Raw genomic sequence first — 25,697 nt, forward strand, 5'->3', positions numbered from 1 at the left:
CTAGGGGGTCTAGACTGCTGGACCGGGAAGAGAGAGTTGTCTTCCTCCTCCTCGTCGTCCATGTCCAAGTCGAGGAGGTCAGAGTTAGCATCGCCCCCCGCGTCCTCGTCCCCCGGCTCCTCCTCCTCGTGTGCGAGAAGGCCATCGAACAGAGGAGGCATATCCGGGGATTCGGCTTCCATCACATCAGCCCAGCTCATCGTGGTAGCTTGCTGATGATCGTTAGCCTTAGGTTTCGCGATGACCCGGCTAGACATGGGTCCTGCTGGCTAGCCACCGCCACTCTCAGCCTTCTCTCCAAAATTTTGGAGGCAATGACGCACAGTGAACGCACGTTTGCGAGTCCGCAAGCGACGTTTGAGCGTGCTTAGCGCCCATGCACACAATGCTCATGGGATGGGGGTCCCTGCCCGAGACGGTTGCTCCACATGATGATGGACACGGGTGGGGTGCAGGTTCCTTCTTCGACTCATTCCCTTTGGCGGGGGTAATGACTGTCGACATAACGGCTGGAGAGAGAAGGAGTGATTCGAAGACTCGTCACAACACGTTAGTCCGATCGATGGTTCACAGGGTAGTTAGCCCTTTTCGCGGCTCGCCTGACGCGTAAAGCCTACGGTGGTTTGACACCACTGAAAATTCTATCGTCATGATGACGCGATATTCCGAACAGAATAGCTCGCCTTGACGCGGACACTATTACCCCTTTTCCACCAACAAGAACCGGGTGCTGGTTCAGAGCTAGAGCTATTGCCAGTTCAGAGTTGGTTCGACTGACGAGCTTACTAAGAACCGGTTTGCGTTTCCACCGGCCAGAGAGAGCTATATCTTACGTCACTGCATACGTATCATGTTGCTCAGCAACGCGCGTGCGGCAGCGCCAAACACAAACACACCAGACTTGTTCGAGATGCATCGGCTTCTCGCAGAACGATCAGCACATGAAATCAAAGCACTGCGAAAGCGATCAAAAAGCACAAGGAGTCGTATGATCTCCAAACACTCCCGCAGCTCTGATCGGTCCACGCTGCTCCGATGCATCTCGAACAAGGCATCAACAATAATAGACGTTGCGTTACTATGGATGCTCATGGGTTTGCGAAAATAAATCGGCATCCAAACACGGCGAATCCAACGCGTTCGTGCAGCTCGCCGTAACTTACATAGACGGATATTATAATCGAGCTGCTATTAGCTCGACTAGCTGCTATTTAAAAATGGCGGTCACAAGTTTCTCTTCAGTCTTGTTGGCCACGGTAACCCCGCCCCCAGCCTCTGACGCAAGCGGTTCTTTCTTGGCTCCGTTCTAGACCCTGCAATGATTTGGTGCTACTTAAGAACCAGTTTTACTGGTTCGGAGCTGGTGCTTTGGCGGTGGAAAAACAAAGAACCGATTTGAAACTAGGCTCTGGCTCCGAACCAGCACCAGCTCTGCCTTGGTGGAAAAGGGGTATATTCGGTGTAACACTCAACACAGTCCCAATCCAATCCACTGATGTCGCGTTCGGTAGCGTAATCCAATGACGGCCCGCCTGTTGAACAGTTAAGCAAAATCAGCGACAAGGTCGGACGTGCTGAGAGAGCTTGTTGTAGTCCCTCACGGGAAGAAAGCGAGAATGACTTCGTAGGGGTCGACCTGAGTATTATAGGTGGGGGCGGAGCCTGATCTCAGGTCAACCTGTCTGTCAAAGACAGACGTGGTGGCATAGGAGCTTCCGTAGTTGGTCACGCCCAAAACGATTCCCATAGTGAAACACCGAGTGAAGTTAGAAAAAGAACTAATAAAAGAATCATACGAATTTCCATCTTTCTCAAAAGACCTTTCACTAAACAAACATTTCACTACTTATAAAAAGAAATTCATCATAACCTTGTATGGGATGGTTTGGGGAAGAAGAAAAAAGGGAGTTAGGGGCAGAGGAAATTGTGGGCTTTATTTGGGTCAGAATACAAACAAATGAACAAAAACTACGATGAGGGGGAAAAACACAGGTAACAGGGCAGGTACAGAAGACAGGCATAGGACCAGCCCGGCTGGACTGGAGGATGATGCTGAAAAAAAGGCAAGGACAAGACATTAAAAACATTTGTTGCAGGATCTGTCACAAAAGTACAGTATAAACATACACTAAAAATAATTGGTAACATTTTAAAGACTTGTTATGGGTTAAATTGGGTAGATGCTCTTTAATAAGAGTAGGTTACCACTTTTTACAGTGTAGGATCCTCACAAAGAAACTCAAATAATTTCTGACTAAGATGGTTTGTTTTCACTTTCATGCAGCAAATAATCAATGTTAAATAGTTAGGTTATCACTGACAATAACTTAAACATAATAGCTTGTGACTTCCATCAAGTCAGGATTGTTTTTAGCAAATATTTAGTAAATATGTAGTTGCATCCACTGACCAGTTTGAAATCAGTCAGAAAATTATGCACATTTGTATGATATAAAATGCATGTAGACATACGCATGTGCGCAAGAATTTTTTTAATCCAAAATTTGTCTAATTCATGCGTTTACATAATTTTACTTAATTTTTTCCTGTTGATTGGATTTTCCAGGTCTACACTACTCCTTTCAATCCGATTTAAATTGAATTTGGATCGAGCTCATACAGATTTTACAGTAAGTCTTTTCAGTCTGATTGACTTCCAAACTGATTACTAACAGATGATTTGAGTGCATGTAAACTGCTGCTGTTAAAAAGGGATATGAAACTATCAACCAAAAGCAGCACCACAAGAACCACATACCTTTATAGACAGTCAACCATGCAGAGTGATGGGAGTGGCCGATAGAGTTCCCAGCCAAGCAGGTGTACTCTCCAGAATCCTCTAAAGACACATTCCTGATATGCAGTACCTCCATCTCCTTATCCGTAGTGTTGACGCCTGTCGTCTAGAGAAAAGAACCACAGAATGAAGCCGAAGAGATCCGGGAAAACCAACCAGAGGTGAGAGAGGATGCTTTGACAAAGAGTGTGCTTGTTAATTTTTACACATTGTATGACAATTAAATATTGCAAACTGTGTCACTACATTATTTTGTGTAGGAACATGAGAATTTTCAAAAAAAGTTAGGTCAATCTCAGACTAGTGTAGAAGTTTTACCTTCAAGATCCGAACGTACGGCAGTCCGTCAGGGCCGACTCTGCTGCCGTCCACCTCGATGTGCTTCAGCCACTGGATGTGTGGTTGAGGCTCACTGAAGACTTTACACTCAAACTCCACGTCACTTCCCACCACTGCGGTACGGTTAGCAGGCAAACCAGCCTGGAGGATCGGCCTGTACGGTGAGCGCTCTGTATCCCACACACACATGCACGCACACACACACACACACACACACACACACACACACACACACACACACACACACATTATACACAGGGTGGTTAACATTTGCAAAAATAACATCAATTATTTTTTACTCCTTTCTCTGATCAGCTTTTTTCCCCTCTTCCCCACTTCTGCTTCAATGTATATGTAATGAGTGATTAAAATCAAGGTATTAATCAGTATTTTTCCTTCTAAATATCAAATGAGTTGAATGACTTCTCTGGAGATTTTACTTTGTTATAGAAGTTACCAGTGTGATTACTGAAATGTTCTTTTCATGTTTTGTATTTGATACATGTATTTGTATTTGTCTGTATTTGATATCTGAATGCAGTAACAGTGCTTGCTTATTTAGCCCGGCTTCCAGAAATGAAATTCTCAAACACTTGTTTTGTGTTTGAGAAAGGTCTTCAACGTGTTAAAACATATAGGGGTCATTGAAGCCAATAGTTTAAGGGACCATTTCTTTGTTAATGACTGAAACTTGCTGGCCCAGAAAAGTTATTAAAGAGATCGTTAAAGTCCAAGTGACTACAGTGGCTTAATCTTAAGTTTATCAAGCGACGAGAATACTTTTTGCGCGCTAAAAACAAAACAAAATTAACAACTTTATTCCACTATTCATTTCCTTCTCTCTGGGCCTCGAGTGAGTTAATGTAGTGTTTTTGCGCAGCGCGTCACACACATGACCAGCGTCGGCCAATAGTGAGCCTACGTGGTGACGTGCAACACTGACGCGCTGCGCAAAAACACTACGTTAACTCACTTGAGGCCCAGAGAGAAGGAAATGAATAGTGGAATAAAGTCGTTATTTTTGTGTTTTTTTAGCGCACAAAAAGTATTCTCGTCGCTTAATAACTTAAGATTAAGCCACTGTGGTCACTTGGACTATATTAACGATCTCTTTAATAACTTTTCTGGGCCAGCAAGTTTCAGTCCCTTAGAAGTCTATGGAGGAGTGAGACAGCGCTCAGATTTAATCAAAAATATCTTAATTTGTGTTCCGAAGATGAACGAAGGTCTTACGGGGTTGGAACAACATGAAGGTGAGTAATTACTGACAGAATTTTCATTTTTGGGTGAACTATACCTTTAAATTATACGCTTATCTATGTAAAGCTGCTTTGAAACAATCTACATTGTTAAAAGCGCTATATAAATGAAGATGACTTGACTTGACTTGATAATGAATAGATAAAGCTTAGCATTAAATAATAAAAAAAAATATTTTGAGCGACAAAATGTCTCGGGTTACGACTGTAACCCAGGGAACGAGATGCTGTGCACACTCAGGCTCAAGACGAGAGAACTTGTGAACCTGGTGTAGAGGGCAGATCCAGACTGTAATGTTTTATGAAGGTGTGTGGGGAGGCCCAACCTGTGGCATCACAGACCTCTTGAAGGGAAACTCCTGCTAGCAGAGCTTTAGAGGAAGCCACTCCTCTTGTTGAGTGGGCTCTTATCAGAAGAGGCGAAGGCAAGCTGCATGCCTCGTAAGCTGAGAAATAGTTTCTACTATCCATCTGCTGATAGTTTGCTTTGAAGCAGGGGAACCCTTCTTAGGTGACCCAAAACATGGAAAACCCCAGAGGGGGTTGAGCCACCACTGCAGGGCCCTCATATACAGCAGGCCATAAAGAAATTACGTTGGACGCTGCTACCAGAAGACCCAGAACCCTTTGAAAATGTTTGACAGTGATGGCCTGGCCTAGCTTGATACTCGTTACTGTGGTCAAGATGGTGTTTATACGAGCAGGAGACAACTGTGTCCCCATTGTGACTGAGTCCCATACTACCCCCAGGAAAATGGTTCTCTGTAGAGGAATTAATGAACTCTTCTTGACATTGAGTCTTAATCCTAAGCACCTTAGATGATTCAGAACAACATCTCGATGTTGAACCGCCATTTCCCCTGACTGTGCCAGAATGAGCCAGTCATCGATTTAGTTGAGGATGCGAATGCCTTGAAGTCTCAGAGGAGCAAGAGCAGCATCCATGCATTTCGTGAAGGTGCGAGGTGACAGTGCTAGGCCGAATGGATGAACTCTGTACTAATACGCTTTTCCCCCAAAAGCGAACCTTAGAAACTTCCTGTGTTGGGGAAGGATGGATATGTGGAAGTAAGCATCTTTTAGATCTATCGTGACAAACCAGTCCTCGGACCTGATCCGACTCACGATAATAGGTATGGTTAGCATTTTGAACCTGAATCTCCTCAGAGACCAGTTCAATACCCTGAGATCTACAATAGGACATAACCCCCCATCCTGCTTGGGAACTATGAAGTACCGGCTAAAGAACCCGGCCTCCCTTTCTTGAGGAGGATCCTGCTCTAGGGCTTCCTTTGCTAAGAGGGACTGAACTTCTTGTTCCATGACCTGACCCTGTTCGGGGCTGACCAGTGTGTGCACAACCCCGCTGAACTTTGGTGGACGATACTCTAACTGAATTCTGTACCCCTTTTCCACTGTGCGCATGACCCACTGAGAGATATTTCGAAGACCTTTCCAGGTGTCTAGATAAGTCTCTCTAGACTGACCTCTGGTGTTATATTTGGGATTTCAGTGACCTGAAGCAATTGACTGGCAGGAACTAACCTATTAAATTTTTCTACAGGCCTCGTGAGAGGAAGCGAACTCGACAGGGCCGCAATATTCTATGCCAGATGCCCCTGGCAGCAGACCCACGAGACCTAGGATGACGGCGGGGGATAAGTTGTTTAAAAGTGGCTGACTGTCGTTTCACCTCCTGAAACCTCTCAACGACAGTGTTGACTGCGTCGCCGAAGAGGCCAGAAGGCAAAATCGGGGCATCGAGGAGGAAGGCCCTGTCCTTGTCCCCGATGCCCAACAGATTCAGCCACAGATGTCTCTCCGTAGCTACCAAAGCTGCCATGGAGCGGCCAGGAGCCTGCAGGAGCCCCAACGTGTGCAGGCATGCACCAGCCCGACCTGCCGCAATGTATGCCTTCCCAACCAAGGCCGATGTTGTACGGCAGGGCTTCCCAAAGCCCTTCTCTTTCGAACCCACGATGGAAGAATATAGGTGGACATTGGGGCTCGAAAGTCGAGAAGAGAAGGGCTTATTCCACGATCGGTAAAAAACTTGAGGCTCCGGTGCGAAGGCTGTGACCGGGCTTGCAGGAAGCGCTCATCGAGTTTACTTTTTCTTGTCGCCTTCTGCTTCTCTGGTGGCCATTCGATGTTTAACTTAGCCACTGCCCTGGTCACAACCTCCAGCAGCTCCTCAAAGGCAGGAGAATGGGGTGGTGAGTCCTCACATTCTCACGCCTCGATGTTCAAAATATCCAACTCCTCTGAGCCAGATAATTCGAGCATCGGCTCCTCTTCACGGGCGGAAGAAGCCGCAGAGCGGGCTTCCGATCCATGAGCGGGACAAATGGAGCTGGCCTCTGAATGTTGAGAAAGGGTCGAGGCCGTCTCAACATCATCAGCCAACTCTATCTGCGATCCCCATGAATGCAAACGCTGCGCTGCCTCGACAGACACGGGACCTGATGCACGGAGAGTGCGTGTCCAGCCTGATTCATCGAACAGGCTCAGGCGGGAGTGGAGTGTTCTCAGGGGCATTTGATCACAATTTGCATAGGCAGCGCCCTCGAGCGCTGCCCGTGCATGCTCCACTCCCAGACAAAAAAAACACAGAGCGAGTTTTATCACCCTCGCTCAAATAGCGCGGGCAATGAAAATAAAGGCGAGCAAAAGTCAAGATAAGCAATTCAGACAGTGTGCGTCCCATGATATCTTTTAATTTAGAGATAACGTGAGACAAACAACACCAAATAAGACACACAGTCACACAGAACGCTTGCTGAAGAACAGAAGCTGACCCTATTGTGATCCGGCGTCCTTTTATTGCTTCCGCATCACCGTCACATGCGACGTCACAAGTGACGTCATGACGCAACACCAATCAAGATTTGACTAGTTCCATACAGGCTTCAGATGCGTCACGCTGAAGGTGTTCCCCAAAGTGTCGATTCTCGATGCAGCGCGAGTTCCCTCGAAAGGGAATTAAACTTTTCTCAACAACTCTGTGGCTGCACAGAAATGTTGCAACCTAGGCTCATTGGAAATATGTGCTTCCACTTGCATTTCTTGAAAAAAAAAAAAGAAGCTCTCGCTCAAAAATGACATTTAAAAAGTATAATGACTTTGCCCAAATATAATGACCTTGACCAAAATCACGCACATGATTAAAAAAAAACCTTTTCAATTACAGTACAACCTCTGATTGTCCTAGGAGGACTTGATGGCATAAATTTATTGTGTCTTGTGTGCGAGTGACAAATTCCAATTGTGTGTATGGCACAGATGATGTCACAGTGGCCTCTGTCTACATGACTTCACTGATTGGCTGATGTGGACTTGATTGTTACCTTCATTATTTAGCAAATAAATCAGTGCAACATAAAAAAGCCATCAATTAAGTCCATTAAGCCAATCAGTGTATGAAATGTATGATCTAATTCCAATTACTCTAATCTCAGCCACTAACCATGTCTCTAACTCTAACACATCTGAATCCACTGTCACTTAAACACTTCATATTTGCAATAGATAATTTAACACGCACCATCACCAGAGTACATGTGCCTGCCCTTGAAGATGACATTTACATCAACCTAACTTTTAAAATGTAGAGGTAAGAAAAGAAATAAGACTGACCGACTACATCCAGCTGGTAGGTGTGATTGATGCTGCCGTAATTGTTTTCCACCAGGCAGGTATAGTTGCCCTTGTCTGACGGTACCACCGACTCCATTATGATGGTCCACATGTGCTCCTGAATCTGTGCAGTAACAGAGAAATACACATATCAGATACGAGCTTGCATGACACCAGGACGTCTGTATGGGACATGATCAAGAAAGCTCAACAACGCCTCTTCTTCCTCAAGAAATTGAAAAAAGCTGAACTGTCCCCTCAGATACTCCGTAACTTCTATCGCTGCACAGTTGAGAGCATTCTCACTAACTGCATCACGGTGTGGTATGGGAACTGCACAATGGCAGACAGGAAAGGACTACAGCGAGTGGTGAAAACTGCACAAAAAATCATTGGCACATCACTCCCAGCCATTACTGATCTACATCACTCACGGTGTTTGCAACGTGCTCACAATATCATCAAGGACCGCACACACCCCAGTCCAGGACTGCTCTCCATCCTCCCGTCTGGGAGACGTTACAGGAGCCTTAGAAGTCGCACCAGCAGGCTCTTTTTCCCAACACCATAACGCTGCTCAACATCAAGCCCCAACACTAGGCCCTGTCCCTGTGCTGCTCCGCCATTTCTCTCTTTTATTTATTTTCTTGCACTCGGATTATAGACTGTCTGACTACCTCTGATCACTATGAACTTTACCAAAACATCTCAACTATGCACTATATGAAATCTCTACTTATATGGCCTATGGACCTTCTGAATTTTTACAGAACTCTATACATCATATTTGCAAAATGCATTTTTTAATAATCATACTGCATTCTGTATTTTTATGTATTTTTTTAAGCATTGCTATAAAAAAGCACTTTAATGATTGATTGACTGGTTAGATGTAAAACTGCATTCCTTTTCTAAATAAATAAATTAAATAAAAAAATAGCCAGAATGCATGAAATGGCATTAGACATCCCCTTTAAAACTACTTGCCTCAAGATCCATTTGCAAAATTGGCCAAGTTGGCCTCTTTTCCTGAGCCATGGCCGCGTCCATATCCTCCTCTTTCGCTTCCTCCTCTTTTTTTCAGCACACATAAAAACCAAAATTGCCAAAGTGTGATTTATCTGGCTTTATTTGTTAAAGGTCCCGTATTATGCCCCTTTTCACAAGATGTAAAATAAGTCTCTGATGTCCCCAGAGTGTGTATGTGAAGTTTCAGCTCAAAATACCCAACAGATAATTTTTTACAGCATGTTTAAATTGTCATTTTTTGGGGCTCAGAAAAATGCGCCGTTTTAGTGTGTGCCCTTTAAATGCAAATGAGGTGCTGCTGGACGACGCAGGGGGCGGAGCTTCATGAGCTCGCGCTCAGTCTGTCAGGACAATTTCAGCTCACGGCCTAAGTCCCGCCCCTCCGCTTCCGGCTCATGGGACCTTATTTCGGAAAAAATATGTATGGAAGTCAATGGCGAGAGATAACTTATCTTTTTATTCCGTCTGAACTGTGCCCTGAACTACACATATGATGTTTGTCAATTTAAAAGGTAATTATGAAAGTCAAGAAAGTCGCAGTTTGTCATAAAACAGAAGAGTAACGTTTATTTTTATTTGAAAATCGCTCAATGAACTACACCTCTCGTCTCGCACTATGTACGTCACAAGATCCGTTGCTCGTATGTGTGTATTCTGGCTCAAAACACTCAGGCATGACGGCGTAACGTTACGATTATAATGTAAGATTATAGAAAAAATGACAGACGTTAGCTTCAGTAAAGTTGGCTTCATTCATTGAGAGAAAAGGTATGACGTCGCATGTGCGCCTTCTGGGTTTGTAGTCTTTGTAATTACGTATTTTCACAGTCTTATACCTCAGCAGTTTTACATCAAGCTGCGACTTTCTTGACTTTAAAATGTATCTTTTAAATTGACAAACATCTTATGTGTAAATCAGGGCACAATTCAAACGAGATCAAAATATTTTTTGTCTCTCGCCATTGACTACCATACAATATTTTTCCGAACTAAGGTCCCATGGTGGTCGACCGGAAGGGGAGGGACTTAGGCTCTCTCTCAGTAACGGCGTTCATTTCGAGTCGGACAATAATGCCTACAGAGTCAGAGTGCTGTATAGAGATGAAACAGGTATAGTTTAGTAGTTTAATTACGGTTATTATAACGTATTTGTCATCTGCTAGGCTATGTATCCATTATTTATTAATAGCCTACAAGTCTGCTGTCTGAATGATGATCAAACATATACTGATGAGTTTAATAAAGTTTATTGTACATCACACAAAAGATGAAGCGTCAGTTTTACTTCAGAAAATCACCGTTAGAGCTGAGTAAACAGTAAGTTATAAGAAGTGCGCAAGTAGCCAGTAGAGTTGAGAGGGAGCATTCCTGTGGGCGGAGGTTAGTCAAAAAACGGTTCTACTGACGTCATTAAAGAAGGAAGTAGAGGGGTGTAGTCCAAACGAGCCGTTCACTGTAGTCGACTTCTGTTAAATAAAGAAATTCTGTTATAATTTCACAGATATTATTTATGCTCTAACAGCAACATTACACACTAACTAAAGTTTGAAACATGGGATCACGAAGAACGGGAGCTTTAACCACTAGCGCATGCTGATGATGTTTTATTCTTCTATACTAACTTGTGTCGTAGTCTACTGTATTTGGCCGAGCGATTGTTTGGGGGCTCGCCAATATATTTGAGTTTGACCACAGTTCTTGTGGGGAGAAGAATTTATGGTTCCACTTTATTTCGATAGTCCACTTTAGACATTCTACTAACTACAAGTAACTTTGCAACATGTAAACCAACTCTCATTAGAGTATTAGTAGAGTGTAGTAGATTGTCGGTAGACTGTTAGGTTATGGTTAGGTGTTAGGGTTCGGGTTAGATTAATCAATTGACTTGTAATATCTGTTGGGGGACCATCAAAATAAAGTGTTAGCAGATATTAAGCATACAGTCAACTAATACTCTAATAACAGTTAGTTGACATGTAGTTGCAAAGTTACTCATATTTAGTAGATTGTCTAAAGTTGTTGTTTCTTTGTCATTTACACTCATCGGTTTCTATGGGCTATACATCTGTATGGGCCATTTGGTTCACATCTTTACAGACACAGATAGAGTTGATTGCATCTTGAGGTACAGTAACAATGTAAATGCATCTGACTAAAGTTAACTGAAATACACATAATCTTTCACTACAATTCAATAGGTGTCAACACTGTACAGTCTACATACATGTCATACCCAAGTTTATTAGATCCATGTCGTACAGTGTGATGTGTAATGATCTAATAGGATTGCAGAAATTGCAGTCTGTAGCAGGCATCAAACTCAACTTTTCTCAAGCCAAGAGCTCTATAACGTGGATCTCTAATGTGCAGCGGAATTAGGATGTAGGTGACTCCCAATTTTGCCTCTCGTTTGACAAACCTATAGCTTGCCCTCAAATGAAAGTTGTATTATCATTTGCCAATCAAGGAGAGTGTTCATGGTGCTTTTTTCACAGAACAAAGTCTCAATATTGCTTCTCTTTGACTTCTTCAAGTTTCGCCATTAAGTTGCATTTAAAAAAACACAGCTAACAGATTTGAATTACATGAGGGCTAGTTAATAATGACACAATTTAATTTTTTTGGTGACCTATTATTTTAAGCAATATGTTATTATGTTTTTGGAAAAAAAAGGAGAGCAGCATGCCATGAAGTAATCGAAAATGCCAGGTGTCTGATCAAGAGTATGAAGCATGCTTTAGCTGCCTGTGGTTTCTTCTTCCAGTTGCCCTCACCTTGAAGCCTGCTATTCGCTGATCTCTCTTAAACTCTTTGTCATTCTTGAGCCACTTGAGAGTTGGTGTAGGGTTACCGTTGGCCTGGCAACGGAACTTGACAGTTTTGCTGGCGGGAACCGCGTGGAGCTTCTTCTCCATCTTATCAGGGTGAGCCCAAACAGGAGCCATTGCTGAGGAACCGATAGAAAGTACAAAAAAATAAGACTGAGAATATTACTATGAAACTACAATGTGAACATTATCAGGAGGACGACCATCGTAGAACACGAATCCAAAGCAACGATAAGAGCACGTTCCAGGAGAGTGATTGTACTAAGGTGACCTCAGATCAAAGTGTGCAAGATTTGGGTGTTGGTGGATGGTTTTGCTCCTTTTGACTGGCTTGATAGTGCCCTTGGCCTTGGGACTCAAAGACTAATCCATCAAAAGACATGAAGACTTACAGTCTAATAAACTAAAGCTCGGCACATTCCATAAGACGGCTGTGGTTTATAAAACAAAAATGTGCATTATTTCCTGTTATAATTCCTGCTTTGAAGGACAATCCTAACTATTTTGTTTCACATTGACATTTGCATATCTTTGAGTCAGAGTTTCGAGCACAGAGAGTTTGACTAAGAGAGCAACGGTGACTCACGAAGCAGCCTCTGGTCATTTGATAGCTTGGCCTCCTCTGAGGAAGACTCATCTTCATCATCATCTTCTGAGGATATCAATCCATCTGACCAAAGAACAGAAAATCAGGTTATGTTTTTGCTGTGTTTGTTAATGTCAAGTCCACATACAAATGTCAACTTATCAGCAAGTTTGAATTAAATTGGTTTCTCACCTGTAACGTTGACATTGAAGTAATCTGTATGGTTGCTGTTGGGTCCCTGAGCAAAGCAAGCATACAGACCAGAGTCGACCGGCTCCACTGTTTCGATCTCTATCTGGTCACTGCGCAGACGCGTGTGCTCTCCGTCAACCAATGGAAAATGGTCCTTAGTCCAGGTCACTTCCTGTGTCTCCTCTTTACCTTTACAGCTCAGCTCCAGTTTATCTCCCGGATACAGAGTGTACGGCGTGGGATCAACCAGGGGTACCGCTAAGAACAAGATGAAAAAAATACTAATTATGTTAAGTTTTAATATAATTTGAATTCCAGAAAAGAATGTTCTTAAAAAAATCAAAAATAATAAAATAAAAAAAAAATCACAAGAACTCTAAAGTTCCTATCCAACCATTAGGGAAAAAAACGCAGCAAACAGCAAACTGGCGACCATTACGATAACCTCTAACTTGTCTAAATCTACAAAGGTAAGATGTTTAATAGATTTATTGGTTTGTTTCAAATACATTATACTAGCCACACATAATACGCATCACTATTACTAGGGATGTGCACGAGGACTCTAAAGTGACACCAATGATTGATAATGTAAACAATGATCGGCCATAATGCATTACTTTGACTTTGTTGTCTCATGTGACTTTGTTGAATTTTAAATTCTGAAAAAACTACAAAAACAAGTCAAATAGGAATTTTTCTAGCAAGACGGAGTGCAAATGAATCCAACAGACTGCTCATTCTTGAGACAGGCTCTTTAAAAATAACTTAAAATACATTGCATGTTAATAAATATGACGCAGAATGTTGAACTCCCACCAAGTCAGTCGCAAGGAAAAATACTGAGCTAATGATTACTACGTAATCTGGTGGTGCTTTACATTAAGTTGTTCCGAGAGTCTTGGGCAAGAAATGCCATACAATCAGATAATGCCAAAGACTGTCATTTTCTCCTAAGGGGTCATATAATGGTACATGCACTTTTACAAGTTGATTGTACTGAAATGTGTGTTGGCAGTGCCTGTACACAACCATCATAAAATGATAAAAATCCATCCAGTTTTTTTTTTATTTATTTTTTAATCTCCTTACGTTTTCCAATCTCTAAAATCAAGCTGTCCGGCCTAGTGACGTCACACGGTCGGACGCCCCTCCCACGATTTGTGATTGACAGCAGCGTTTCAACACAGTCCCGCCCTCGCTCGTGAGCGAGCTGTCAATCATCATAGTCCGCACGTCATTGTTGATACTCACTGGAGCACTGTATGAGCAGAATGGCGTCCTGTTCTTGGGTGTAATAAGGAACACAGCAGTCATTTTGATGTTACTAAATCCGAACCGCTGAAAACGCAGTGGCTGAGTTTTGTTTTCGAAGGGAATATTCCCCACGAATCACGATCAACGTCAATGCTTTCATGTTTGCGCGAATCATTTCACACACCAGACTGCTTTATAAACGAGGGTCAGTATAAAGCTGGATTTGCTAAGTAGCTGCTCCTGAAAAAAAAAGGATCGGCAACTATTCGTGTTCCTGCTGCACCTCCAGAAGAACTGAAGTGAGTGTAACGTTTTATTGACCTTTATATTAATCTTTATATTAATATTTGCAAATCGCTAGCACGCTTCACGATGAATGCAGCTATTTTTACACTCAGGTACATTACGGCATGTGTTCTATGTACGACGTTATCAATATAATTCATAATCCCACGTTTATAATGAACAACGCGTTATGGTTATTGTGTTATTATTTCAAACGGTGTATGCACAGAACAGAGGGGCGGGGTGAGCAAAGCTCATTATCATTTAAAGACACTATGCACTGAAACGGTGTGCTGAAAACAGAGCTGTTTTTGACCAGGCAAAATGAGTGTTTTCTTTCAATACTAATGAGAATTTTTAATTAAAGTATATTACAAACTTTTAATTTAGACCCTAAAGAATCATATTAGCTTGTACAAAAATGGCATTATGACCCCTTTAAAAAAAAAAATATTTTTTTACAGGGTTCATATACATTTTCCATTTAAAAATTCCATACTTTTCCAGACTCAAATTTCCAAACCAGATTTAACATAAATGGTTCAGCATTGTTCTCAGCACTATATTTGGTAAATAATCAAGGGTGCACATAACTGTTTTGGTCTGGTTCTCAAGGGAGCACCTGGAGATGCCGCTTGGTACTCACACTCTATGCAGCACACATGCCCTACAAGCTGTCGTCATCACTTTCGTCCTGACTGCTCTCATCTCTATCTTCTTTTCTCTCGAACATGGTAGATGATGATGTTTATTTTATTTTACTAACATTAATGACACAGGCAACAGCAGAAATATTAGGCTGCTGTCACTTTAAGACGGAATGCATAGACCGAATACTTATGATATAACCGAGAGAATACTTGCCGAGACGGGTATTTTGACATAATTGTGTTTGTGTGTCGGTGTTCGAGCGTTGTGTGAAACTCGCCCCTCTCTCTCTCTATCTCTCTCTCTCTCTGTGTGTGTGCGTGCACAAGCTTCAGGTGTGTGAGGCTGTGCAAACAGCGTGCAAGTCCTGATTTTCACCTCCTCTTTCACGTTTAAAATCGTTTGAATGTGTAAGGCAAGGCAAAACATGTCCGAATGATAAACTTTCACTCTATGATGGTTAAACTTAGCAATTAATCTGCAAATCACATGTGCCGAACCGTGGGGCAGCTGCTCCGTACGAATCATGGATCAAATGCAATCCGTTGCACCCCTTATAATTAATGAACACACTTATCATCATGATTGCTATCTTACCAGAGTTGGAAAAAAATCCTACTCCACTAAGTAAACTTGTCCCTGTCTGCAAAAATATTGGTGCATCGTTAATTTTTATTTTTACCACACCTGCGCACAAGTTATGTGCACCCCTGTATATAATAGTCATCTCTAAACATCGGCCTGGCAACGGATCTTGACAGTTTTGCTGGCAGGAACTGTGAGGAGATTCTTCTCCATCTTATCAGGTTGAGCCCAAACAGGAGCCATTGCTCGAGAACAGATAGAAAGTAAATAAGATTGGGGTAAAATTAAAAGGGTCATTTGAAACTAATGTTTCAAAACTAAACGAAACTACAATGTGAACAATATCAGGAGGATGACCATCTTAGAACAGTAATCCAAAGCAAAAATAAGAATACATTCCAGGAGAGTGATTGTACTAAAGCCGAGTTCACTTTGCACGATTTTCAAAGTCGTCAGATCACTGGTCTTTTCACACTGCATGACTATTTGGGGTGGTATTCAGTTGTTGCTGTGTGCACAATAGGACAGAACGATTTTGGAAAATAATCTAATTGGTATTTTTTTTTTTTTTTTTTTTTACCAATATTGCGATCTAATATGCGATTTTTTTTTTCAACAAAGACAAGCAATAAATCATTGAATAGTAGGGGTGTGAATCTTTAGGCACCTCACAATCCGATCTGATTCCTATTCTGATTCTGGGAGTTATGATCCAATTCCATAATGATTCTTATGGTGGTGGTTCAGCGAGGTCTACAGCGGGAGAATCAGGAGACGAGCGGTAAGTAGGTCAAGTGCAAAATGACAAACACCTGTGTCTCGTTGAAGTAATTGGCGTGGAGAGACCGTATAAAAGCTACCTGAGAAGAGGAAGCTGACAGAGGACTACGGAATTGTTCTGGAGGAGCTGAACACGCAGTGCCAGGTAGGACCTGGGAATATGGAATGGGATGGAGCATCGAGTAATTATAAAAGTAGGAAGAAATGACTAGATATGTGTATATGTGTATATGTGTGAAAGAATAGAACAATCAAAAATAAGAAAGAAATGCTTTAAGTAAATCATGACTGCACAACAGCAAAAGTAGGTGCCGATATGAACACAGGATGCAAAGCGCCAAAAAACTGAAGAAGAAGAAGCTGACAGAGAGAGACGAACTGAGACTTGTGCTGGTGAGTATGCCTGTGGAATGCTCTGGAGAGCTACAATGTTTGTTATATAGAAAAGAGTTTTGAACCGCTGTGAGCGTGACTTTTGTTTGATCCTTGGAAAGTAAATAAAGGCATGAGCCTCAGTTAAGCCAACCCTTGTCTTCTTCCTTCCTTCTCCTTGAACATTGTTATACTGGTGCTGAAACCCAGGAAGGAAGATGGAACGCCACGGCCGATGACATCCAGTCGCTCACGGGACTCCACCAGGAACACCATCAGGCGCTACTGGACATGCGGGACGACCAGGAGGGTCATTTCCATGCCCTTGTACAGGCGCAACAGGAGGACCGCCAGATGTTCCGGAGCTGGATGGAATGGGAGGTTCATGCAGGAGGGGCTCCACCATCACAGCTGGCCACACCCACTCACGTGCCGCTGAACAATATGTGGCCTTTCTTGACCTCTTTGAGAAGTCAGCGGAGGCATGTGGGTGGCCGTGAGACCACTGGTCGGTGCGCCTCATCCCTCTGCTGCCCGTACTCCTGATCTTCGATGACCTGAAAAGAGCCATCCTGCAGCGGGTCGGCCGGAGCCCAGAGCAACATCGCCAACGTTTCCAGTCGTTGGAATTGGGCGAGAGCGGCCGACCCTTCGTGAATGCTCACCAGCTCCGGGACGCCTGCCACAAATGGCTGTTGGCTGGGGGAAGCAACGTGAGGCAGATCATCGACTCAGTGATTCTGGAGCAGTTTATCGAGATGGCGGAATGGGTCCAGTGCCACTGCCCGAAGTCGCTGGACCTGGCCATTCAACTGGCGGAGGGCCAGATGGTGGCGTGCCCAGGGGTCGGCGAACCTCTTCTATCTGTCTCTCTCTTTCCCCGCCCCTGTGTTTTCTCCCTCTACCTGACCTGTTCCTTTTCCTAGGTCCAGGTCCAATGTCCCTCCCCGAGTCCCACCCTGAGGGCAGGCTGTTGAGTCTCCCGCAGGCCTGAGAGCTTCTGAGAGCCTGAGGCATTGGATAAGAGCCGCATGGTTCAGGTACGGTGTGTAAAACATGCATTTGAACAGGTTCGCTCAGCCACTCTCCTATCCATATTTTGCTATTTTTAAAGATAGGTTGTATCGAGTGACACAAGACACTCAGACCAAACAAGACACAACCCAATTATTAGTACCAAAAAAAACATCGGGAAATGCTTTTCCGAGCGGCTTACTGTACTCTGATGGCAGGACATGTAACGACACTAAATCGTCTCATGACCCGATTCTTTTGGCCGGGCATTCACGAGAATGTGCGCAGATGGTGCGCGATATGTCAGCTGGCAAATCCACCGGCCTCCCCAAAAGGGCCTTTGCGCCCACTTCCTCTAATGCAGGTCCTCTTCGAGAGCATAACATAAAGCAAAGTGCACGTTTCTCACAGCGTATATGTGCAATGAAGCCTGCAAATGTCCTTGTAATTCACTTCAGCCTATCCGAACTTTATAAAAGATTATTAAAGGTTTGACTTGAGTGGTGTGTGTGTGAGGAATTGGAAGCAAGCAGAAAACAGGTGTTTCTTAAACATACGCAGCATCATCGCCCGTCTGTGGTTAAAAACTAAGCTTATTGTTATTAAAAATGATAGCCCACAAGAAGCTAGCGATCCAAATTGTCTGTGCTCTGATTTGCAGATTATGGGGGAGGAAATGGTTGGGGAGATATGGGAAGCAAGGATTGTGTGTTCTGCAGAGAGTTGGTGGTAAATATGCTGGTGTATATCATCCCCGAATTTCTTGCTGCCCTGTATCTTGTTCTCTCATTGGCTATAGGTCATCGCCGATGTAGTTTTCAGTCAGAACACATTTCACACACAGCAGGATTTTGAATCGCAGACAGGTCCAGATATTTAGCATGCCAAATATCTCACAGGCTTCGGAGACACATTGTCGATTCTTTCAGATCGTGTCTTTGATAATGCACACTACATGATTGTGCCCCGCTAAAAATAGAGAGTGTTTGTTGTATGAATGTAATCGGGACGTACTACATTCACCATGTTGTCATTATCATGTGACATACTTGTTGGTTTTTAATAAAGACTCAGAGAGTACTCATTTTTAGTCAAACGCATAGAACAGAAAGTGCGTCCTCCTTTACTGCGTGTTCAGACAAACGTATACAGCTCTTCTTCAATGCTAGCTAGCAGAATACAAAAATATGCCCAGAGCTCCCCCCAGTGGTCACACCATCAAAACCCAAAAAAGAAATTCACATTAGAGACAGCTTAGTAACTTTAACAGCTTTAACTGAAATACACAAAAGTCAATAAACATTCTGGTAAGAGTGACATTTTCCAACACTCCTTCTCACTCGCAAACAGAATGATCAATTAACAATTTTAACTCCAGCCATCTGTCTTAACTTCATGAACTTTTCTTCACTCAGTCCTTTAGTGAATATATCAGCAACCATATCTTCAGTGTTGCAATATTTCAAGTCTATGACTCCACTTGCAATTTGCTCTCGAATGAAGTGGTACTTGATGTCAATGTGTTTGGCACGTCCATGAAATTGAGAGTTCTTTGCCATGCATATAGTGGACTGATTATCTTCAAACATCAACATCGGTCCTGTTTGATTTATCTTTAGACCTGTCATCAGTTGTCGCATCCAAACCGCTTCTTGAGCTGCGCTTGCCAACGCCATGTACTCAGCTTCAGCAGTGGAGAGAGCTACGCATGTCTGCTTCTTGCTTCTCCAACTCACAGCTGCTCCGCTGATTTGAAATATGTATCCTGAAACAGATTTGCGATCATCTTGGTCTCCAGCCCAATCTGCATCTGAAAATCCAATGCATTCCTTTGACTTGTCATTGCTATACAGCAAACCTAGATTCAAAGTGCCATTCAAGTATCTCATGATTCGTTTGACAGCCATCCAATGATGCTTTGTGGGTTCAGCACAGAATCTTGCAACATTGTTTACAGCATAAGCAATGTCTGGTCTTGTTCTTGTTGACAAATAAAGCAGATTACCAACAGCAGACTGAAATTGTGTCGGATCCAGTTTTTCTTTGTCATCAGAGAGTTTGACGAGCTTCGAGTTCATGTCTACTGGTGTGCTTACTGGCTTTGAATTTTCCATTCCGAATTTTTCCAACACATCTTTAATATATGTTGTCTGACCAATCCAGATTTCTCCAGCTTCTGGTTTTTGGACAGTTTTCACACCAAGAAAATGAGTTAGCTCACCCATGTCCTTTATCTGAAATTGTTTTGAAAGCATTTTCTTCACCTCCATCATCCATTTATCATTGCATCCAGCCAGGAGAATGTCATCAACATACACAGCAATAATGAACATCTCACCAGTTGCTGCAGTGTAAATGCAGGGATCAGCTGTAGTTTGGACAAACCCCATCTTCTTCAGCTTTTCATCTAGAACGATGTTCCAACACCTTGGTGATTGTTTCAGTCCATAGATGCTGCGATTTAGTTTGCACACTAGATGTTCCTTTTCTTTGACAACAAAACCTTCAGGTTGTTGCATGTACACTTCTTCCTTTAGTTCTCCATTCAGGAAAGCTGTCTTGACATCCATCTGATGTAGTTTTAGTCCATGCTGTACAGCTAGAGCAAGTATTGTTCTAATTGACTCAAATCTGATTACTGGACTAAATGTTTTGTCATAGTCTGACCCAAACTTTTGTGAAAAACCTTGTGCTACTAGACGTGCTTTGTGTCTCTCAAATGTTCCATCAGCATCAAACTTGACTTTGAACACTCATTTACTGCCCACTGCTTTTCGATCTTTTGGTAGTTCTACCAGTTCCCACACATTGTTTGCATACAGAGATTCCATTTCTTTCTTCATAGCTTCCTTCCATTTCTCCTTATCTGGACTACTAAAAACATCTTTTAGAGTTTTTGGTTCAGCTATTTGATTATTAGTAAGTGTTGCCCACTCTCCATAATAGTCAGGTGGTTTTCTCACTCTTATTGATCTTTGAATCTCTTCTTCTGCTGAGCCCTCACTGTAAGATTCTTGGCAGTCAAATTCCACATACCGTTTCACAGTGTCTTCCTCATTTTCAGCAGGCTCCTTCTCAATTTCATGATCAGACTCATTGAATAGCACGTCTCGACTGTAGAACACCTTTGCAAGTTTTGTATCAGAGCCGATATCCTTTCGTTTCTGTTCCATAGCCCAGAAGGATAAATTTCTTTGCTTTGGAATCTAGTTTCTTCCATTCATCTTTGGGTATGTGAGCATATACAGTACATCCGAATACACGTAAATGATCAACCTTTGGTTTCTCACCTGTCCAGGCTTCAAAAGGAGTCATCCCTTTCACTGATTTCGTTGGGCTTCTGTTTCTCAGATACACAGCTGTTGACAGTGCTTCTGCCCAGAACTTCTGAGGTAGCTTTGCATCCACTAACATTGATCTCACTGCCTCCGTCAGTGTTTTGTTCATTCGTTCAGCCACTCCATTTTGCTCAGGAGTCTTAGGTACTGTGAGCTCATGTCGAACTCCTTCTTTTTTCAGGAAGTTTTGAAACTCAGACGAGGTATATTCTCCTCCATTATCTGTACGTAAGACTTTCAGTTGTCTTCCAGTAGATTTTTCTGTCATAGCCTTCCATTCTAGGAACTTCTGAAAAACTTCATTTTTCCGCTTCAGAACATACACCCATACATATTGAGTATTCTCATCAATGAATGTCAGAAAATATTCAGCTCCACTCAAGGATTTTGCATTCATTTTCCCACATACATCACTGTGCACTAAGCCAAGTGGTTCAACAGCTCTTTTGCGATCACTGCTTTTGAACTTGCTGCGATGATGCTTTCCTTCAGCACATGAATCACAAAAGTCTATATCTTTTGACACATCAAAGTCAAAGCCATCAACTAGACACTCATTACACAGCTTCTTCAGATTTTGTACACCTAGATGACCATAACGTCGGTGCCAGGTTTGTTCCTTAGTATCTTTATGCAAATTCACATTTTCTGTTACATGCAAGTGATCACTTTCTCTACAGTTCACATAATAGAGACTGCCATTTTTTGTTGCAGTAGCAATCAGTTTTTGATTAACATCCGTGATGCAGCATCTGTTCTCTGTGAACTTGACTTTTTTTCCAGACTGAGTTACCTTGGACACACTCAGTAAGTTGTATGACAATTGTGGTACATACAAAACATCATTCAGCTTGCATTCTTTTGTCTTACCATCAGACAATGTCATCTTCAGCCGTACAACTCCACTTCCTGTTGCTTCAACAGAGTAACCATCTCCAAGTGTTACTTCTTGTGAGGATTCCAGGCTTTTAAACTCAACAAACTGTTTCTTGTCATTGCACATGTGACAGGTTGCTCCTGAATCTACAATCCAGCTATCCATTCTTTCATCAGAACTTGATGATAGTGCATGACTCCCCATTAGTCCAACACTCTCACTATCTGAATCACTGTCCTGTTTTTTCACTTGTGCCTTGTTTGCTTTGGGTTTATAACCCACCTTACTCTCTTTGTGGAAGTCTGTGCTTGCAAAATATTTGTTGAACTCTCTGCAGCCACGCTTGATATGTCCATACCTTCCGCAATAGTGACACTTTGGGCCTTTTCCTCTCACAAACTGTTTTCCAGTCAGAGCTTTAACATAATCACTGGTGTTTTCAACATCGTGTTCTCTCAGTTTACATTCTTCATGCAACAATCGTTCCGTGACAACCTCCATTCTAGGTACATCCACACTTGCTTCAAGTGCAGTGACTAACACGTTGAATGAGTCGGGTAAACTGGCTAGCAGGTGCACCACACGATCTTCCTCGTCGATATTATCTCCCACAATTGACAGTGCATCAAACGTTTCAGTCAACACCTTAATGTGCTCTTGAACTGAGTCTCCATCTTTCAATTTTAACGAGTACAGTTTACGCCTCTGCTAGCTTATTTGCCCAAGTTTTCTTCTGAAACTGATTCAACAATTTTTTTCCACACGACAGTAGGATCTTCCGGCTCTCCAATCAAATAGAGCAAAGACGGTTCTATTGACAGTACAATGGTAGCCAGCGCACGATCACTTTTAGCCATATAAATTGCTAACTTGGATCAGATCGTGGAGTAGTCTCTGTACCATTTACCAAGTCCCATAGTCCATCTCTCATCAATGCCATCCGACATTGCACTTTCCACGTGGGATAGTTTGCTCCGTTTAATGAAACAATTGTCACCGTCTTGGAATCCGAGCTCATTTTTACTCAAAGTTGGTCAATATCTTCAACAAGCCTTTCAGCAGCGTCACTGTAGCGTTCGAGTCCTGGGCCCATAACCTGTTGGTTTTTAATAAAGACTCAGAGTACTCATTTTTAGTCAAACGCATAGAACTGAATGTGCGTCCTCCTTTACTGCGTGTTCAGACAAACGTATACAGCTCTTCTTCAATGCTAGCTAGCAGAATACAAAAATATGCCCAGAGCTCCCCCCAGTGGTCACACCATCAAAACCCAAAAAAGAAATTCACATTAGAGACAGCTTAGTAACTTTAACAGCTTTAACTGAAATACACAAAAGTCAATAACCATTCTGGTAAGAGTGACATTTTCCAACAATACTAGCGTCTGTTGTGTCATCAGTCATTAATAAATCCTCTCCCGTGGCCTCATGGGATAGTTAAGTGTCCATCATGTGCGCACTTCAGAATCTCACCGTAAGCAGTAGATCTGAATGTGTTCTAAGTGGTTGCCATAGTTACTCATTATGTTCACCTGTTTCTTGTTTAGTTACTTCTTTACTCAGTATATGTAGCCCTGTGTTAGTCTTCCTTTGTTTGTTGTCTTTGTTTTATTGTCTGTTTTGATGCTGTTGAATTATCATCTTCATCTTGGATTATTTTCTGTCTTCTTTTTTGTTTAATAAATTGCTGTATGAAGATCCACATCTTAACTTTTCCTTACCTGCAATTATACACTATTTAATTTACTGAAACTAAGCTTAAAGTAAGTTATTGAGAAATCTTAATGATGTTTGAATGATTGTGATGAGGTAATAGCCAATCACAACTGAAGTCATATAAATATAAAGACATCTTACAATTGCAAAAATTAATTGCAGGTTAGAAAGGTGAAAATGATCACATTTGATTTTGTTGGAAAAAACTTACCCTCAGCTTGGGTGGCTGATCTGCCCTGTGATTGAAGAGGCTGGGTTAGGAATACTAAGATCAGCAGCAGCATGGTTTTCTTCATCATTATCATCAAGGATTCTCTCTGCATCCAGGTCAGCTCTGAAAAAAACATTATTTTTCTCATATTCTCCATTGTTGCAGTTCCTCTCTTCCCAGTTCCTCTCTTCCCTGTCAGTAACACTCTGTTTAGTTCCTGTCTCTATGAAGCCCCTCCTTCCGAAGAGCACAATGTGCTCTGATTGGTTGACTGGACCAGTGTGTTGCGATTGGTCAACCGATTCAAGCGTGTTTGGGGAAATGTCCCGCCCCGCACAATAACTGCTGCTGCATCCCAATTCGCCTACTTATACTACGCCCTAAAAGTATGTACTCTTTTTGTGAAGAAGTGTATCATTTTCCTTTGTTTACGCAAACTATTTCCGATTAAAGCTGCCTCAGTGCTAGACTGCCAGTAAAAGGATGCTATTAGGCCCATATCCTTTCCTGTTCATTCCTCTGAGAAAACTGACTCATGCTGAAAAAACATGTCACGTAAGTGTGTGTGTGTCAGGGCACAATTTCACCGAAACAGTATAAGAACAATCAAAGAGGATTGCTGAATGAATTATGTAAACTGGAAGAAGTTTGACCAATCTGATGGATTTGTGATATATTGGATAATTAATTAGAGCAACAATAAATAAAGCAACAGTTTAAACAGAAGCTGCAAACAGTGAAGAATTGGTTATCTGCATAATTTATTCAGTTGCATATCATCGCAAGTATGGAGTACAGCTTTATTTTCCAGATTTCAAACCTTCCTCAAAAGTAGTTGGAAATGCACAAAATAGGGCTTATATGCTTTCTGTGTTTAAAATAATTATTATACAAGCAGTTTTTATGACCTCATATCAATATCTACTTTGTACTTTCAAAAAACAATTGTCCCGCCACTATTTAGGTGACTGATAAAAGCGGAAAGGTCCATTAAAATAGCAAAACACTTAATTAATGGTGATCAATCATAGCACCTAACATTTAAGACATTTCTCTTTATATAGAACATTACATATACATACATACTCCATCTCTTCTCAAAAGGCATGTGTTGTTTATAAAAAACATTATGACAGTAAAAAAAATATTATTATTCAAATTCAATAAAACAGAAAAGCATGTGTATTTTATTACAAACCAACATAAGAGTCCATTTTGTGTACTCACATTTTTCTTTCTGAAAAAAAAGACAATTCCAGATCAGGTTCAGATGTTCATAAAATAACTGGCTCCCAAATAGTCACTGGTCGATGCTCCACATTTCTCCCTCTGATAGATGTATTCGTCCTAAATATTGCGTGGAGATTATTTTGTCACACTTATGACTAACTCTGACTAACAACCTATTTCAGTTGGCAGTACGAAGTCAAAACTAACCCAAGCAGTGAGCAGAAAGACCTCCCGCTCCATCACTAACACGCAGGGGCGTACCCCTGGTCGCAGAATTATAAAGCTTGGAAGAGCCAGGACATTTTTTAAATATAACTCCGATTGTATTCGTTTGAAAGAAGAATGTCATGTACACCTAGGATTGCTTGATGGTGAATACATCATGGGGTAATATTCATTTTTGGGTGAATTATCCCTTTAAATTTTGGTGTGAAAGTGTCTTTACATTTGCCCCAAAATAGAGCATTTTGTTTTAAAAAAAAAACAACAACCTCTAGCTCACCCCAGCTGAGAAAAATTCACTGTACAATTACAATGCAATTAGTTACTTTGTAAGGGAGTAACAATATTGCAAAGTTTTACTTTTCAAAGTACATTTCCACAACACTGCTCCTGAAACTGTGCAGTGTGTAGTTTCAGTTTCAGTAGGTTTAATTATAAAGCACATTTTAATACAACCAAGGTTGCCAAAAGTAATAGTAAATAGTAAAAGAACTCCA

At 42.0% G+C, this 25,697-nt stretch overlaps 1 protein-coding gene across 4 annotated transcripts; it reads right to left on the minus strand.

Moving 5' to 3' along the window:
- Positions 1-1,678: 1,678 nt before the first annotated feature.
- Positions 1,679-25,072, minus strand: LOC308680521 (fibroblast growth factor receptor 1-A-like). 4 transcript variants are annotated; one of them, XM_081348669.1, is made up of 9 exons: positions 24,972-25,072; positions 23,749-23,871; positions 12,667-12,924; positions 12,475-12,558; positions 11,835-12,007; positions 8,032-8,155; positions 3,116-3,306; positions 2,759-2,903; positions 1,679-2,052 (listed from the first exon to the last, which is right to left on the minus strand). In XM_081348669.1, exons 2-9 carry the CDS (start codon positions 23,858-23,860, stop codon positions 1,943-1,945), a joined length of 1,197 nt encoding a protein of 398 aa, XP_081204795.1. In that variant the 5' UTR covers positions 23,861-23,871; positions 24,972-25,072; the 3' UTR covers positions 1,679-1,942. The 4 variants fall into 4 exon arrangements, with proteins under 4 accessions (XP_081204795.1, XP_081204796.1, XP_081204794.1 ...); XM_081348668.1 differs by lacking the exon at positions 24,972-25,072 and adding an exon at positions 10,467-10,526 and having other exon boundaries at positions 1,911-2,052; positions 23,749-23,969; XM_081348670.1 differs by lacking the exon at positions 24,972-25,072 and having other exon boundaries at positions 23,749-24,140.
- Between the last annotated feature and the right edge of the window lie 625 nt (positions 25,073-25,697).

Source organism: Scardinius erythrophthalmus, assembly GCF_964197995.2.
Source record: "Scardinius erythrophthalmus genome assembly, chromosome: 20".
Classification (NCBI taxonomy): Eukaryota; Metazoa; Chordata; class Actinopteri; order Cypriniformes; family Leuciscidae; genus Scardinius; species Scardinius erythrophthalmus.